Source organism: Petaurus breviceps, unplaced genomic scaffold (assembly GCF_028583685.1).
Source record: "Petaurus breviceps papuanus isolate PSGF00001 unplaced genomic scaffold, PetGlider_PUasm1.0 126, whole genome shotgun sequence".
In the NCBI taxonomy this organism is placed as follows: Eukaryota; Metazoa; Chordata; class Mammalia; order Diprotodontia; family Petauridae; genus Petaurus; species Petaurus breviceps.
This window is the reverse complement of record NW_027185655.1, coordinates 15530569-15549626: the sequence shown is the minus strand read 5'-3', so window position 1 is coordinate 15549626 and position 19058 is coordinate 15530569. Positions and strand designations below refer to the sequence as shown.

General features: G+C 39.9%; 1 protein-coding gene across 11 annotated transcripts in view; it reads right to left on the bottom strand.

Annotated features, from left to right (window-relative positions):
• AFF1 (ALF transcription elongation factor 1) overlaps positions 1-19058 on the bottom strand; it is a 175758-nt gene that overhangs the window by 81488 nt on the left and 75212 nt on the right. For 4 of the 11 annotated variants that reach the window (XM_069093531.1, XM_069093521.1, XM_069093547.1 and 1 more), the window contains 3 exons: positions 14652-14741; positions 7749-7869; positions 6043-6966 (listed from right to left, as the gene is read on the bottom strand). The exons of 3 other annotated variants lie outside the window; for them this stretch is intronic. In XM_069093531.1, coding sequence (XP_068949632.1) covers positions 6043-6966; positions 7749-7869; positions 14652-14741 — 1135 coding nt within the window. The remainder of the gene's footprint in view (positions 1-6042; positions 6967-7748; positions 7870-14651; positions 14742-19058) is intronic. 4 more of the 11 variants (XM_069093564.1, XM_069093556.1, XM_069093573.1 and 1 more) reach the window with 2 other exon arrangements.

Here is a 19058-nt window from a genome sequence, read left to right as displayed (position 1 = left end):
ATGTTACTGGGTCCTCACTGCTGCTAGGCAATCCTACTATAAATCCCTTATCAACTCACTCTACCCCTCCCCACGGTGGCTTTTCCAAACCTCCTTAAACCTTCCATGGCTCCTCTTCCTCACTCTTTCAGGAGAACTGCCTCATATTTTACAGGAAAAAATCTGATGCTCATTTGCCTTTAACTCCCTCTTCTCCCTTCTTCCTCGTCCCCTATCACACTGTGGTACCTTCTGACACTCTCTCCTCCTTCCCATGATGAAAATTTCTCATCATGGTTAATCTCTATACTTGTTCGAGCAGTCCCGTTCCATTCTGTCCCCTCCAACAGACTGCCGTTTCTGTCATTACCACTCTTTTCACTTATTTTCAATGCCTACAAACAAGCCCGTATCTTCTTTTATCCAGAAAACCTCACCACTCATTCAGGACTTTGAAGCCTGGGGCCCAAGATCTGTCCTCCCAGAATATCCACTTAAGGAATGAGCCCAGGTCGGCCGTATCTTAACTTCTCACCTGGCTCTGGACTTCTCCACAGGTTGGCACCTTCTTTCCCACCCCTCCCTTCCCTATTTTTTGCTTCCTCTTGTATTTTTGTCTTCCCCTGTTAAATTGTACTATCTTTTACTTTTCTTCGTATTTCCGGCATTTAGTACAGGGCCTGGAACATAGTAGGTTTAAACTCTTTCCTTCCTTAACAAAAACCCTATGAAACATATATTTAACTCTTGTCATATCCATTCTATAAAGGAAGCAATAGAGACCGAGGGATTACCCAGCATCATACAGCTACTTAAGTGGTAGAATCAGACTTAAATACAGATCTTCTGACTCCAGGTTCAGTACTATTTCCTCTATACCACCCACACTCTATCCCATCCCTATTGTGTTTTTTAATTATGGAGTTTAAGACACTAGAATATATCCATTTCAGAATGATCGTCTTAAGGGGCGGCTAGGTGACCTAGTGAATAGAGCATCGGCCCTGGAGTCAGGAGGACCTGAGTTGAAATCCGACCTCAGACAGTTGACACAAAAACTAGCCGTGTGACCTTGGGCAAGTCACTTAACCCCAACTGCCCTCCAAAAAGCAAAAAAAAACCACCAGTCTGCCTTTTGATTTTTTCATCCTGCACTAGGGCCCTGGCCAACATAATCTAAGAGTAGAAGAGGCAGAAGAGTTGAGGAGACAGTGCCAGGGAAACAAGTGAGTGGAGTAGAGTGAATTCCAATCTGGCCTCAAGACACTTACTAGTTATCTGTCTTGCCCTATTAGAAAGTTGGGGGGTGGGGGGGTGGTAAGGAGGAGGATTTAAGAAAGAACAGATTTAGGGGAAGGGGTATTCAGTAGGCTTGGTATTTGGGGGGAGGGGGTAAGGGAAAGACCAGGAGAAAAATTTGTAACTCAAAGACTTGTGGAAATGAATGTTGAAAACTAAAAATAAATAAATTCCAAAAAAAAAGAAAAAAAAAAGACACTAGTTGTGTGACCCTGGGCAAATAACTTAACCCTATTTGCCTCAGTTCCTTCTCTATAAAATGAGCTGCAGGAGGAAAATAGCAAACCACTCCAGTACCTTTGTCAAAAAAACTTCAAATGGAGTCATGAAGTTAGATACAGCTGAACAACAACATATAATTTTTAAAGTTCTCTATCTGGCACTTCTTGATCTACAATGAGAAAAGCAAATATCCCTGCCCTCAAATAAACAGTTTTTGTTGTAGTATTAAGTAGCCAAGGTTGTGGAAACCAGTTAAGCTGGTCAAGTTTTTAAACTGTACTATACTTTGTACTGAGCACAGGGAACAGAGTTACTTTCTCTCTCACCCCTTTTCCCACAAATTGTATATATACTCTCTTCTGGAAGATAATGTATAGTTGTTAAAATCACTTTAATCTGAATGACCCTTAGGTAACCCTTAAGTTGATGTTTACCTGCAGTTTTCATTTCATGATAGCTTATTTAAAGTGAAACCTGATGGAAAAATCTGAATCACATAATTATCCTGACCTCTCCCAGAAGGAAAGCTTTTTCTTTCTGCAGGGACTTCAGTCCTTTAGAAGCTGGGAATCACTTGCTAATACTAGAAGGAAGGGAATTTAAGAATATCACAAAGACCATGTGACCTTGGGCAAGTCACTTAACCCCCATTGCCCTCCAAAGCACACACAAAAAAAAAAATACCACAAAGAACCAAATTGCATGAGCTGAATCAATGTACCATTTTTTTTTATCTATATGGGACAGAAAATAGTAACAGTGGGGTGAAAATTTTTATTTCAAAGTAAAATTGTATTTTTGTGTCAATTGACGCACTGGGTCCTTCAAGAAATGACATCTTCCTGCTTGACCAACTTACCTTTAGGCAATCTTGCCTTTCATTTATTAATTTTTAATTTTTTTTTCTTTTTCTCTTATCACCAGATATCCCACAGTATCTTTCCCCCTCATTTCTACCTCCCTAAGAATCATCCTATATGATAAATAGTATTTTTTAAAGAGGAAAAAAAAAGCCAGCAATGGATCAAAACATTTAGAAAGTGGGAAAACATGCAATGTGTAACACCTGTGGACCTTCTACCTGCACAAACAGGTAAGCTGTGGGTGATTTCTTATATCTCTTATTTGAGTTCTATTTGATAATTTTGTTACATTTACTTTTAATTTGTTGGTGTGTAGCTACTCTTTCCATTATTGCAGTTATTGTATACACTGTTTCCTTGGTTCCACTTACTTCACTCTGATCAGTTCACAGAGATCTTTCCACACTTCTCTGAATCATCACCCACATTTTTTACAACTCGGTAATATTCCATTATACACAGTGTTTAGCCATTCCCTATTTGATGGGCATCTACTTTTTTCCAATTCTTAATTATTACAAAAAGTGCCATTACAAATATTTCAGAGTATATGGGACCTTTTTTCATATTGATGGCTTCTTTGGGGAACAAACACAGTTATGGAGTCCCTGTGGACATTTTAGTCACTTTATGTGCAGAGTTCTACATGCATGGACTATGTAAAAAACGTACCCAATGATAGAAAACTATTACATGTAGTTTAGCAGGTAAATTAATTTATGCCATTAAATAATTATGGGTTTGGAGAACAGATCTAACCCAGGGGTGGGGAACCTGTGGCCTCAAGGCCACATGTGGCCCTCTAGGTCCTCAAGTGCAAATCATTTAAGGATACCACAAACTGCATCAACTAAATAGTTTGCATTCAATCAAAGGGTCACACTTGAGGACCTATAGGGTCCCCACCCCTGCACCTATCTTCAGACTTCAAGAAACTTTAATCCCAGGAAAACAAAGCTATATTCAAAGATTTAAAAAAATAAATTGCCCTTTCATAGTAGAAGAAAAGATATGAGGGGAGAGGGTGAGAAAGAGTTTACAAAACTCAACTACATACACATTTAGAATTATAGGAAAGAGTTCTTTCTCTCTGACTTGGTTTATAACAAGTTAACATATGAAAGGAAAACAATGCTCCTTCCAACTTCTTTCTAAAAATTCCTCCATCAGTCAGCTTTTATCCCTATTACTCCCACTCTCTTCTCAAATAACAAGTCATCCCTATAACAGGAAAGTTTAACTCTTCAGGAAAGGACCGCAGGGTTAGGGGTGGAGGTGGGGAAGAGAGAATATTCCTTGTTTTTCCCACTACTTTAATTTCTTTTAGGTCGGTCAAAACATTAAATTCTGACATCGCTTTGACTTTTTAAAATGTACACATGCACACACAGGCCCCTTTATCGTAAGAAATGAATAATTGGAGGCAGCTAGGTGGCACAGTGAATAGAGCACCGGCCCTGGAGTCAGGAGGACCTGAGTTCAAATCCAGACTCAGACACTTAACACAAAACTAGCTGTGTGACCTTGGCCAAGTCACTTAACCTTAACCCCAATTGCCTTACCTCCCCCCCTCCAAAAAGCAAAAAAAGAAAGAAATGAATAATTAGTTGGGTGCGTATGTGTGTGTACACTAAATATTTTTTACCTACCTTGGCCAAATCACATACTCCCATCCAGAACCTAGCACAGTAAATGCCAATCTCTCTTATCAAGTTAACCAGACTCCCCTTGCCCAGTTTCCCTACCACCCAGGATCTTGGAGGAAGTCTACTATCTGTCCAATCAATAATGTCTGGTTGGGTATTGTTAGATCACAGCAAGGGACAGATCTAACTCCATATTCAGGACTACCCAAGCAGAAGGAGGGTCCAGGCCAAAATCTTAAGTCAAGCGACCAGGAGGGGCTAAACCCTAGGAATTCCTAAAAACTGCAGAGCTGAGTCTTGGGCATTGCACTCTGGCCCAGGCCAACACAATCTAAGACTAGGGGAAGGAGCGAAGCTGAGGAGATACATCTAACTATTCCCATCTCCCACTTATGCTTTGATCCAATAAAACTGGCCTCTTTCCATTTCTTCAAACAAGTCCTTTCTTCTCCTGACTGCAGGCATGTCCTCCATGCCTGGAATTCTCTCTCTCCTTTTGTCGATCTCTTGGCTTTCCTGGCTTCCTTCCAGTCCCAGCTAAAATCCTCACCTTCTACATAAAGCCCTTCCCACTCCAATGCATTCTCTCAGCTGATTTTATTTACAATATATCTCGTTTCTATATAGCATGTTCTCTCCCCCATTAGACCATGACTCCGAGGGAAAAGCGCCTTCTACTTTTCTTTGGATAGTCCAGGACTCTGTTTAATGGCTACCATACCAAAGCCTTAAATCCTTATTGGCTGAATTACCGAAAATATATAGGAGGTCCAAAGAACCCTAGAAAACATGCACATCTGGCTTTTCAAAGAGACCACGAGTTGAGAAAGTGGAGGGAAGAGAATGGAACAGACCTTCAGTGTCCTAATGTCTGGAAGTCACAGAAGCAGCTGAACGAGACAGAGGATTGGGCAGTGTTTTTGTTTTGTTTTGATGGTATTAAGAAAACAAAGAAAAAGGAGGGGGAATAAAAAGGAATACAGTATGCAAGAGAGGAAGAGGAAACAGAAGGGACTTACTCCCTCACAAAAGATGAAGACCAAACAAAGAGGAAAGAGTGGGTGGAAGGGGCATCACATAAACCTCAGAGCAAAGTGAATCATACAAAGGAGGGGAGAAAACACACACACGTACACGTGATACTGCAGAAATGCGTTATACTCAACAGAGAAAATAAAAGGGCAGGTGCCATTTAAGAGACCCACGATTGATCAAACTGTGCCTCCTATTGATGACTAATTTCCAAATGAGACCAACTCCCAACCAACATCTCTTTTCTGCTAGATAAGACTTAATAGAAATGGTAAAGAAAGATGGAAAATGGTAAAAGAAAATGGAAAAGAGGCAACATAGGCCACTGAATAGTGTGTTGGACTCAAAATCCTCTTCTGTCACTTAATAATAGCTATGTGAAGTTAAACTTAATCTTTTTTTTTTGTTTTTTGGAGAAGGAAGGCAGGGCAACTGGGGTTAAGCGACTTGCCCAAGGTCACACAGCTAGCTTTGTGTTAAGTGTCTCAGGCTGGATTTGAACTCAGGTACGCCTAACTCCAGGGCTAGTGCTCTATTCACTGAGCTACCTAGCCACCCCATGAACTTAATCTTTTAACCTCTCTGGGCCTCAGTTTCCTCACCTGGAAAATTAAAGAATTAGACTAGATGATACCACAATACTGAGTTGGTTTTCTTTGTAAAGTTGGCATTTATTCCCAATTTGATAGTGATATTGATACTCTCTAATGCTGATAAACTCTCTAAAGACTTTCCTCTCAAAAGGCTTTCATTCTGCTGTTCTTCCTCTTTTATGTTCCCAACCTCAAATATACCACGCGTCTCCATCCCTCCAATCAGGCTTCTAAGCGCAAAACCAATCTGCAAAATTCTTTTTTATAATCAGTGATTCATCTCAAGCCTGTGTTCTCTACTATGACAAGCACCACCATAACAGCAAGCCACATACAACACTATTGCCCCATGCTTTGAACAGTGCCCTCTGTCCACAAAGCACCAATGACCCAGGGAATTCCACTTACCTCCGAGGACTGCGGAGGCATTTTCAACTTAGAGAGTTTGGCTTTGGCAGTCCCTTTAAAATCTGGTATTTTCTCATAGGAATGTCCATGGTAATCCTCAGGCAGTGATTTCAGTTCAGGGGATTTACTTGGTGCCTGATCTTGACCATCCATGGGCCGAACATATGCCGTAGGCTTCTGCTGCATGGCTGTGGTTTTTGAGGGCAGGCAGGGAGGGGGGAACGTTTGAGGAGGAGGCTGGGAAGTTGGTATCCCTAAGCTAGTGACTAGAGCCAAACTATGAGGCAACGTCTCTTCCTCTTTGGACTCTAGTGCTAGGTGCATGGGAGATTTATCTTGGACACAGCCCTTGCTACGACCCTTGCTGCTTCCCAGCATCCTGGACCCAGCTGGTTGGTTGGAATGTCGAGATGCCAACGGTGCAACTGAGAAAGACAATGCAGAGGACAAGAGAGAGCCTTCCATCTCTAGGGCTGAGCCTGGAAGCCCAATAGGAGAGATTCCTTCAGGCCGGTGCTCATCTTTCTTTATCTGACCTCTACGATGGCCCTCCTGACTGTTGTAGTACTTTCCTTGGTGCTGAATGCTGGACATACCATCACTTTTGACACATAAGCTCAAGGCTGGTTCCATTCTTGACTGAGTTGCTTTTGGACAATGAGAAGGGATGTAAATAGAAGGCCCAGAGGCAGGAGTATTAATAGCTTGGTGGTGGACACTATTGAAAAATGGTAACTGTGGAGTACTATTAGTCTTCTCAGGATAGAATAAACATCTAGATTTTCCTTGTGGGGTTAAAGGGATGCTACTTTCTTCAGGGATACCAAAGAGATTCGGGTTTTTGGTACTGATCAGTTCTTTGATTTCTTCATAATTACCCAATGTATTCTGAATCCTACTGGACAACTCATCTCCTTTGCTAGTCTGAAAAAAAAATTAAATAGAAAAGTGTCATAATTAAAAACTTCTTGACCCCAAAATCTCACTGAATACTCATAACAGCACTTTTTTGTGTGATAGCAAAGAACTAGAATAAAAGGAGCTATATATTGACTGGGGTATGGCTAAAATAATTGTGGCACAGGAACGTAATGGAAATGTCTTGCTGTTAGAAAAAATGGATTTAAGGAATTCAGAAATTTGGGGAGAAATTTCACTTACTAAATGAAGTAAACAGAAGAAAGCAAACAACAAACACAATGCAAAGTAATTGACCAAAAGGCCCTGCATACCATGTAATTTTAAGGACCAAACTTAGCCTTGAAGAGATGAGTACTTCCCTTACTTTTTTGTAGAGGTGGGAGATAGTACACATGGCATATACAATCAAACTTGGTTGATCTGTTGGTTAATTTTTCTGAATTCTCTTCCCCTCCCCCCCATCTTTCTTATTTGTTGTTTCTTAAGAGGAGACGGCTCTCTGAATATGGAAGTAAAAATTAAAGGGAAATAATAAAAAATAAAGGGAAATTACATGACCTTCCAAGACAAAGTTATCAGGGAATGACCATTCCCAGACTTCTGGAATCTTAGTCATGTAGTATGCATGGTTTTCTTCATTCTTTAAACTTAATCTACAGACAATTACAATTTAGACTTTTTCTCCCAAAATTCAACAATTATGACCACTGTGCAAATTGAACTGCACTAAATTCTTTTCAGCACATTGCTTGACAAGTATTTATACCCTTGTACATGATAAGTACCTTGTAGGGCTCTCCAAAGAGAGGTGCATTCACAGGGAAGGGCTTTTTCTCTTGGTGAACCTCCTGGTTACGTCTCTCCTTCTCTCTAATTCGAAGTAAGTTTCTATCTTCATTATACAGGCTGCTCAGGTGCCACAAAGGAACACAGAAGGGAAATTACATCAGTGCCTAAGTGTTTAGAAGCAGAGTAGAGATACAGAAACAAAATCTAACACTCTCCTTTTAAAGCTTAATTACTTTTTGAGAGCAAACCAAGCGGAAGAACCACTGGACAAAATGCTGTCCCAAGGAATGAAACTTCTGGGTTCACATTGAGCCTGCTTAAAACCTACAAGAGCTGACTTAGAAATGAATTCTCTTCTGAGGAGTGGATGGGAGTGCAATAAATTCAATGGCTTTTCTCTCTCCTGTTTATCTATGAAATTAAGAGTATAGTATAAATGCTTGAAGAAGACAAAAAAAAATTAAAAGTTTGAGACCAAATTCTTCTACTGTCAAGTTTTACAATGGCAATAGATGTCACAAAGTCACCTAGCTCAACTCATTTTAACAAGTTGGGGAAACAATCCCAGGGAGATTGACTTTGTCAAGATAACACAGTCAGAAAAAAGTATGTATTTCCAAGATCTATATGGAATTTCTCCTTAAAAATAGAAACATAGGGGTGGCTAGGTGGTGAAGTGAATAGAGCACCAGCGCTGGAATCAGGAGGACCTGACTTCAAATCTGGCCTCAGACACTTAACACAGAACTAGCCATGTGACCTTGGGCAAGTCACTTAACCTCAATTGCCCTACCTTCCCCCTCCAAAAAAAAAAAAAGCAAAATAAAATAAAATAAAAACACAAATGCAAAACAAAAATTGCACTGATGTCAGTTGAAACATGATATGATGCACATTACCGAGGAGTAATGTAAGTGGGGAAAGTCACCTAAGAAAACTGTCTTTTTCATACCATCAAGGTCACCACCATCCTTCTAGTTACCAGATTTGCAACCCTGATATTACTCTGGATTCCTCATTTTGCCTCACTCCATGGAGCACAGCAGTTACCAAACCTTGTCATTTCTACCTTAATGCCTCTTTTTCAACCATACCATGACTACTCCAATTCAGGTCATCATTACCTCTGACCTGGACTACTGTAATAAGCATCTTCTTCCTGTTTACCTTGCCTCAACCAAGAAGTGATTTCCAAATGCCTTACCAACCTTGTACCACCTCTCTCCCTTCTACAATCCATCCTGACACTGTTGCCAAAGAAATCTTTCTAAAACATAGCCTTCAGCTATACAAGAAACTCCAATTATAGCTAAGAAAATGACAGATCCTATGAAATAGTTGCTGTTTTTACAGTTTACAACTGCAAACTGTATTGTATGGTTTTTTCCCCCTGAATTTAATGTAAGAAATATATAATACAGGACAGCCAGGTAGCACAGCGAGTAACAGCATCGGCCTCAGTGTTGGGATGACCTGGGGAATCAAATCCTGGGCTCAGACACTTAGCACCCACCCAGAAACACCTGGCCATGTAACCTTGAGCAAGTTACTTAACCCCAATTGCTTAGGGGCGGCCAGGTGGCTCAGCGAGTAAGAGCACCGGCTCCAGTGTCAGGATGACCTGGATCAAATCCAGGCTCAGATACTCAGCACCCCACCCAGAAATAACTGGTCGTGTAACCTTGAGCAAGTTACTTAACCCCGATTGCTTAAAAAAAAAGAAAGAAAAAGAAATATATAATACTACAATGATTTTGTACTTATTTCAAGAGAAATAAGTTAAAATTGCTTCCGATTCTGCAGAGACACCTTAACCAGTAATAATATAAAAAAGGAAAAAAACACATTCTGAGATTTCTAGATGAACAGACTATATGAATAGAGTAGACAATGGAAATCTCTCTTTGTTGATTGGTAGTACTTGATATCCTCTCTATTCCTCATCTTACTATGTAGGTGACCCCCTAAAGAGTAAGCCTGTGGAGGAAAAGCACTGGCAGTTTGTACCACATTATAAAGGCTTTGAGAATGGTCCCGTTAACAAATTGAGTCAGTTTACTGAGGCCCAGCCTAGCTAATTATGGAGATATGCATCTTTAGTAGGCAGGCTACCAGATGAGGAATGTGGGTGGGGGCATGCAGATGGTAAAGCCATGTAACAAAGCAAAATGTGAAATAACTCTATGTCAAAGGTATTCAGTGAAAGTAATTTTATAGTAGAAAGTGGGCAAGGGGGCTCACATTTTTTTGAGACCATCAAGATCTTAAATGGAATGCTGTCCTGTGACCAACTAGGGGGCATACTGCTGAAGTGGCTTAAACACATCAAGGTTGACCTTTTAGCTATAAAAGAAAACAGATCATAACTGGATGTCTGGTACCTCACAGGCACTAGTGACCAACCAGAAGAAAGTTCTAACTAAATGGAAGGACAGCTTACAGATACTCTTTGGAGAGGCAAAGAAGGAGCGATGGGTTGGTTTCATCAGATGCTGGAAGTTACAAGAAACATTATTTCATGGGACATTTGGTCATCATATCATGAAGCACAAATGATAAGTATTTAGAAAAAAAAAAGACCACCATAAACAGTTAATAATAAGTTAATGGGGGCGGCTAGGTGGTGCAGTGAATAGAGCACTGGCCCTGGAGTCAGGAGGACCTGAGTTCAAATCCAGCCTCAGACACTTAACACAAAACTAGCCGTGTGACCTTGGGAAAGTCACTTAACCAATTGTCGTACCTTCCCCCCTCCAAAAACCAAAAAGAAAAATCTAAAAAATAAAATAATAACAGTTAATGTACCAATATAAGTTTCTGAGAAAAAATGAATGAATTTATTTTGCACTCATTACCCGTAAAGCACTATGGTGAGTGAAGAGACACAAACAAGAAGGTAAGACAGCCCCTGCTCTTACAGAGCTCACATTCTAATGAACGGATCATACATAGAAGGTTTCAGGTTAAAGTCAGGTATAAAGCCAAGGTCCTTAGGGCACACCACCGGAGCAGACGATGCTGCCTATTCTTTAATGTCATTTCCACTGACAATATGCTGAACTACCAACAGTACCAAGGGCTTTGGTGGCGAGAACTTTTTGGGGTCTTTAAAAGATGTGACTTTTGGACTTGCAGGAGCAGTTGGCAGAATACATCTCCACAGAGGCCACTTCCCAGGACGATGGGCTGGAAGTGATGCAGCTCCAAAGGCTCTTGGAATGTCTCTCTCAAGGTCTGAGGAGAAATGGTGGTGAAGGTGGGACTTGACTGGCACATCCTGCCTCCTGCCTCTTCCTCAGGACCCCTTGTAGCTTCAGCGAGGCTACACGGCCTGCCCTGGGCATTGCAGCTGGTGGGATGGCTAGCCCTTCTTCACAGGAGCAGCCTTCTCCACCCTGGTGGTGGCTAGGGGGGCTGAACTAGAAGCAAGAAGAGGGGTCTGCGGGATATCGGCACTTCCCAGGCTCCAGCATCCCCCTGTGGGTGGCAGTTGTTCAGTAGTTACTGTTGGTGATGATCCAATTCAAAAAGTTGTTTTGTCTAATAGATTTTCTGTTACAACGGTCTCTCAAATTTCACAATAGAAGAGAACTTAGAAATACAATTACATAAAGAAAACTTCACAGGACACCAATTACATTTCCAAATTATCCCACATAAAAATCATTCATCTTATTACCTTTGGCATTTTAAAACCGCTTCAATTACCAGGTATGGAACAATTATTATTCAATTAAAGAAATAATAATATACTGCCTAGCATATTATATGCCAGTCACTTCGTTAAGCACTTTACAATCATCCTACCATTTTGGTCCTCAACAACAACCCTGAGAAGTGGGCACCATTATTATTTTTCTCTTTTATAGATCAGGAAAGTGGGGCAAGATAAGATAAGTTACCTAAGATTACACAGCTAACAAATTTCTGCAACCAGAATGTAATTCAAGTTTTCTTACATTTTTCCAGCATCTTTATTGGAGGGAGGGGTTAATAGAATAAGAGGGAGAGGGTCTCTGACCAAGGAAGGATTAACTACAGGTGGCTATAAGGGGCAAACCTTTTACTACCTCTTTGTCCTTTCTTCTTCACTCTGGGATCATACAAGCAGACACAAATAGTTCTAACAAAGTGTTCAGTTACAGTCCCAACTTTCCTGGTTTTTAACAGTAACACAGTTAGTGTGCAGTTTAAGAAACAACGGGGCATGCAGTTACAATTGCACAGAGGTGTGCAGTTTGAAAACACAGAGGCACACGCAGAGGGACCAATTACCAGAGGTGAGTAGTTTAAGAAAGGATATCCTTACCAGAGTGATCCGAGGCCAATCGGGTCACCCGAGGGCCCTGAAGTTTTCCGAAGAGCTTGACCAAGGCAGAGCTTGGGTATTGGAGCGGGGACAAGGGCACGGGACTCACCAGACAAGTCAGGGTCGGACTCTGAAGAAATAAATCTCCCGTGGCGCCTAGTCCGTTCCCACTGGTACCAGAGAGTCCAATGGCCCGGTTCCACATCCAATCCCACTTCTGAGAGACACGGAAAAAATGAGGAGACAGATACAAGCAGCAAAAGCATGAAGTTACAATCCATAGCTGGGCACACAGTTATATTAGCACACCCTCACTAGGGCTGGCCCCAGCATGTGTGGCTAGTTTGCCTGCTTGATTGCAAGTCACTTCCCTCTATTTGAAATTAAACTTCTGTTTGATTCCTGACTCACCTGTCTCTAGTTTGCTCTGTTCAACTCTGACCATCCACAGGTTAGAGGCTGGTTTTGTCTGGCTGACATTATATACTCTGATACCTGTATGCTTCAGTGGAAAGATGGGGACAGGAAAAACATATAGGAAAGTATAGTCCAGGCAAAAGAAACGGTCAAAGATTACATGGAAGCCTCACACCCTGAATACTTTCTTCAAAAAATGAATGGATATTAGGGGCAGCTAGGTGGCATGGTGAATACAGCACCAACCCTGGAGTCAGGAGGACCTGAGGTCAAATCTGGCTTCAGACACTTAACACTTACTTGCCATGTGACCTTGGGCAAGTCACTTAACCCCAATTGCCCTCCAAAAAGCAAAAAAAAAAAAAAAAAAGGATAAGCAGCATGTTAAGCAAAAAACTCTTAACACACACACACACACAAATTTTTAAAGCATTTTTAGTCTATGCTATGTGTGCCAATATACCATCTTAAGCATTGGGAATACAATTAGAAAACTAAGAGTCGCATCCTTAAGCATAAGGACCCCGGCAGGTCACAATATTAACTTAGCTTTAAAATGTCATTTTATTACATGTTTTATTACATTTTTATTTATTATGTTGAGTATTTCCCAATTTTTGCCCCCATGTATGACAGTTCCAGGGTAGACAATATACACAGAAACCTTCAGCTATAAGTCAGATGGTAAGGTCCCAAGGTCCTAAGGTCCTTACAGTAAATGTCTTTTCTTTAATGGCATTTCCACTGATAAATGAAATAGGCATTTAAACAAGCAGGAAAAGACATTACTGATGAGACTTATCTCTGAATCTACTCTCAGAATACTATCAACTTATCTAAGATCAGGATTAGTTAAAAAACAAAAAGAGTAAGAAAATAAGACAATGTACAATGAAAAAATTTAACAGGATTATTGAAACAATTTATTGAAAATAAAAATTAGGAAAAAAGCAAGATAAATGATGTTGACTATAATGATTTCATCAGGAAGTTAAAACTATGCAAATGGACTGCCACGAGAAAGAGACCAAAAGAGCTCAGAAAGCACACAAGTTAGCAAGTATTTAACTTCTAGGCAAATGAAGAGAAATGATTTCCAAAAGCATCAACATATTAGAAAATAAGTCTGTTAGTAAAAGCATATGAAAAAGAATGATGGGACATTTATGAGCACTATCAACTTATAAAGAAGAAACAAGCACTGGAAACATGGCAAGACATCAAACTAAGTCACAAGCAAAGTCATCCCCTTCAAAGGGCATTCAAAGACAAAAACTGGAAGCACTACAAATAGAAGAATGGAAGAGGGGCACAAACCATTTCAACAAAACACAGTAGAACCACTACACTTGCCCTTCACTTCACAGTCCATGAATTACTAGCAAAGGACATAGAAATGCAATGCAATGAAGAAATAATAAAGGCCAACGAAGGGGCAATATGCAAGGTATCAGGAGAGGAATATACCAACAGCATGAGAAAAATACAGAAAAGGGAGTCCAATCAAACATTAATAGCTACCAACAAAATATGCAAAATCCCCCTACTATACAAAATCTTAGAGGCATCTAATACAAGATTTGGTGGCATCTAGGTGATGCTGTGGATAGAGGTGCCAGATTTGGAGTTAAGAAGACTCATATTCCCAAGTTCAAATCTGGCCTCAGATACTTCCTAGCTGTGTAACCCTGGGCAAGTCACTTAACTCTGTTTGCCTCAGTTTCCTCATCTGTAAAATGAGCTGGAGAAGTAAATGATGAAGCCACTCCAAATTCTTTGCTGAGAAAACCCCAAATGAGGTCATTTCATGACTGAAATGATTGATTAATAAAACAAAGATTTGAGAGGATCCTCAATGTGGGCATTATTAAGGAACAAGAGAGCCCTCAAAGTGATGTAATTCATGAATCTTTACCACCTTATGTTTAACTAAAGGTATAGAAAATATTACATCCTGTTGTATTAACTGTTTATTAATTAGCAAAAAAAATTGATTCTGTAGAATTAAAATACTGCTTTCAGATTCTTTTTACATCAAGGTATCTCCCATTCATTCACCAAAATTATTCAGGATCCCTTAGAAGATGTAACAATAGAAATTACCTTGTGAAATTACCTGTTTAATTAATAATAAACATCAGGAGAGGAATAAAATGGAGACAAGTATGCTTACCAAAGGCATTCATCACTGTGATGGAGGCAATCAAGCACAGATTCCAGGTCAACAGAGATTTCCTGTGTATGGTGAGGTCTTCCCATACTCCTATTTGTGAAAAGCATCAAATTTTGCTGATTGCATTAAGTCCAAGGACATTGCAGAGCCTCCTAAAGATCTCTAATCATTCAAAAGAGTTTTGGCTAACCATCCATCCTCATAGGGAAAAGTAAGTGGATGAAAAATGTCTATCGGTCGGATTTCCATATGCCTTTAGAAGGTATGGCATCCTATAAAGCTTGTCCAATAGTATGTATAATTTAGACATACAGATGTACAATGAGAAGAGAATAGGCTGGATAGCTTTTGGGAAAACCCTTTCATTGACTCCAAACTTTTTATAAAGCAAAGTTCCACCTTCTCAATGCTAACATTTTCTCAGCATTGTTGTAAGTCAGCAAGACATAGAACACTATCAACTCCAAAAAATAAAAAGATCACACAGAGGGCAATGTAGAGATGTGAAATGGTTGTAAACAGGTTACAATGCACACCCTATGAGGAACTTGAAAAAAAAACAAGAGTAAAGAACGTCACTGGGAATTCACATGTTAGGAGCAGAAGATGGTCTGGTCACACAGGAAAGGCAAGAGATGACTGGTGATCAACCAAGACTGCTCCTCTGGTACCTGGCCAGGGCTCCAGGACCCTGGGTAGACTGTCTATGAAAACTTTTAGGACACTAAAAGCAAGAATCCCACAGCACAGACAGGTCTGAATTGGTTGCCATCTTATTTGTTGGGAGAAACTCCCTAAACAACATAAAAAAATCTGAGCAGGCTTAAAGAAAGAAAGAATTCAATTATATGAAATATTGGTTGGACAAAACTCTAGATGGTTTTGGAGATCTGACCAACCCCAGATAGGGGAGAAAAGATGGTTATTTATTTAAAAATTTCCCAATTAGAAGACTATAAAAACTGACTATGAATTCATGTTACATTATCTCAAATGGGCTCTCACTACAATAAGACTCCTCTCAAATTGATTCTCTCTTTCCCCAAATTTGCTATACTATAGTACACCTTCAAACTTTCCTGAAACCACCCTAATGATCCTCTTTCTCCATGTTTTCAGTAGAAGACATTAATTAATGCCAGTGGTTCCATCTTCTCCTTTTCTGCACATCAATCCCCAATATCTCCTTTACTCTAGTTTCTGTTGAAAAAGCAGCCCTCCTTCCCACAAGGTCAGCTCCTTTAACATGATCCAGACCACCCCTTCTCCAACGGATTCCCCCAACCCCACTCACCCCAATCCTCATTCTCTCTCCAACCTGCATCTCTAAAAAATCCTTACTTGACCTCTTAAAGCAACTACTGTCCTGTAACTCTTTCTCAAATTCCTAGAAAATAAGTTAGACCTCATTGTTTTCTTTTTTTATGAAGTTAAATAAGTATTTCCATATACACAGTAAAACTGAGGAAGAAAATTATGCATGAAACCATGAATCTAGCAGTACAACTTTTTTCTTTAAATATAAAAGAAATTTAATTTCTGTACTTTTTCAACTACTTGTACTGCCTGTTTACGATTCCTTCTAGCCTTCTTTCTGTTTTCTTCTGTAATCAATCAATCAACATTTAGGTAGTGCCTTCTTCACTAGGCTAAGCTCTAAAAATGTCAGGAGCTTACAACCTAATGAAGGAGACAAGATGCAAATAATATATTTGCAATATATTGCAAAGAGAATAATATATTCTCTTGCAAAGCAAGACGAGGAACTAGAATTAAAAGGGGTTGGGGAAGATTTCCAGTAAAAGATGGGATTGTAATTGGGACTTTAAGGAAGCCAGAAAGGTTCAGAGAAAATGCCTGGGGCTTTGGAGCCAAGAGATTGAGTGTCCGGTTCTGGGAACCGGGATCAGGCCAGGACTGAAGAGTACCAGCCTGAAAAAAAGCAGAAAATGCCTGGAAGGTAAGGTAAGTAGGGAGTTAAGCTATGAAGGACTTGGAATGCCAGACAGAGCATTTTGTATTTGATCCTGCAGGCAATGGAGGGACTCAATTACTCACTTTTTCTTTTTTTGTCATCCTTCACCTACTCTCTTGTCATTAAAAAAAAAAAAGAAAAGAAAACTGGTAATAAATAAAAAATGTCAAGCAAAACAAATTCCCATACAGGTCACAGCACTAGAGTTCTTAAGTCTTTCAAAGCTGATTTTTTTTTTAAAATGCTAATTTTATTGTATTAATTGTTCCACTGGTTCTGCTGACTTCCCTCTTTGTCAGTTCATACAAGCCTTCCCAGGGATCTCTGAAACCTTCTAAAACAAAATTATATTTATATATATATATATATATATATATATATATACACCACAAAGAATGAAAATGAAAACAATTATGAGGTTCCATCCTTAAAGTTGGCAAAGAAGAAAAAACGAAAACTATGGATGATTGAAGGGGCTTAAAGAGGCCACAAATAAGACACCATTTTCAACAATTTTGGAAAGAATCTTGGAACTACACCCAAAATGTCTTTCTTTAAAATGTTACTGTTATTGTAGAAATTATTCTTTGAGTTCTATTCATTTCACAAGAAATAGAGCAAACTAATCTCAGAAAAAAGAAAATAAAACCAGCTGTAAAGAAATTACGGGGGGTGGGGGGGGGACGGTGGAGAGACACCTCTTGGCTGGTCCTAGTAGATTCACAGAAGAATTCTATCAAACTTTAATAGAGCTAGTAAGGATACTGCACAAATTATTCTCAAAAACTGAGAAACGCAAGCATCCCACCAGACTCCACTGCTAAGAAAAGCAGTCCTAATAGCTAACTCAAGGAAACATAAAGCAAAGGTGAAACAAACCAATATTGTTTATATTGATTCAACATTTATCAAAAAGACTATATAGTAACATATCCAAGAAATCATTCATTACGAACAAATTGGATTTATACCAGGAATGCAAGGAAATATTGGGAAACATTAGGAAAACAAGCAACATAATCATATTAAAAATAAAAATAACCAAAACCACAATAGGATTACCACAACAGATTGAGAAAAAGGCATAGTACCACACTTATCCATGCTAAAAACCTCACAAAATAGAGGATAAAGGGAATTTCTTTTAATGCAATAAAAAATAGAGGGAAGCAAAGAAAAAAATGGTGGAGAAATAAGAAACAGCAAAGCCAAACTTCCTCCAAACAGATCTAGAAAATGCACAAGACTGATTCCTGATGGGGCTATCCAGAAAAAGTCAGAGGACGTCATTTCTCCAGCCCAGTTTGGCATAGTGAGATAGGCAAGGCCAAGACAGCAGCATCCCTTACAAGCACTCTGGTGCTCAAGGAGACACTATGCATGGAGGCTACAAACCCTTATCAAGGAACCAGCACACCCATATGGGGCAAAGCAACAGAGAAAAGTGCAAACTGACAGTTTTTTCATTCATTACCCAGTCCTGGGACATAGATCCAGGGCAGAGTGAGAAGTAAAGGGTTGCAGGGGGAGGGAGGTTCTGTGCAGAGTGCAAAGCAAGGAAGTTCAGAAGCAGTAGCTGTGCGGCTTGGACCCTAAGGGCAGAGCAGGGTCTCAGTTATAGCATCTAGGTCAATCTGCAGAGGAATGACCAGGCAAGAATCCCAGACCAAAGTGGAGCCTGCAGTTCTGTCACTCTGAACCAGGAGAGCTGCCAGCTGGCTGACAGGGGCAGAGTCCAGCAGCAATCTACTCTTGTTCAGACCAAAGCCAGGTCAGGAACTTGCAAAGCTCAGACCCAGAGGACAGCAATCATATTTTGCCCTGGATCAGATCACTCTAGAAGCAATGAAAGCTTACAGGTCCCCAGCCTGAGCTGTCTCTGACATCTTATGATAATATAATACTCAATTTTCCTAAGAATGCAAGAACAGGGTCAACCCAGACTGCATCTCCAGAAGTGTTCCCTGACATGAAATCTGAAGTCAGGAAGCAGACTGAGAGAATGAACAAACAAAAAGAGAATCCCACTATAAAGAGGTATTATGATATCAAGGAAGCTCAACCCAAACCCCAAAGGACCAAAGATCTGCAAACAAATGCCTGGGGTAGGGGGAACAAAAAACAAAGTGGGGTAAAAATTCAACTAAAATACCTAGAAGAGATGAAGCAGGAGCTAAAATATTTTTATAAATGAAATGCACCACTTGAAAAAGCATGAGAGCTATCTATGGAAGAAAAAATTGGAAAGGCAATACATACTTGGCACACGAGGTACAAAATCTTGCCCAAGGAACTAACTCCCTGAAAATTAGAACGGATCCAGTAGATGTCAACAACTCCATGAAGAAAAGGGAAATATTAAAACAAAGTAAAAATATAGAAAACAGAAGAAAATGTAAGGTATCTCACAGCTAAACAAGTGACCTGGAAAA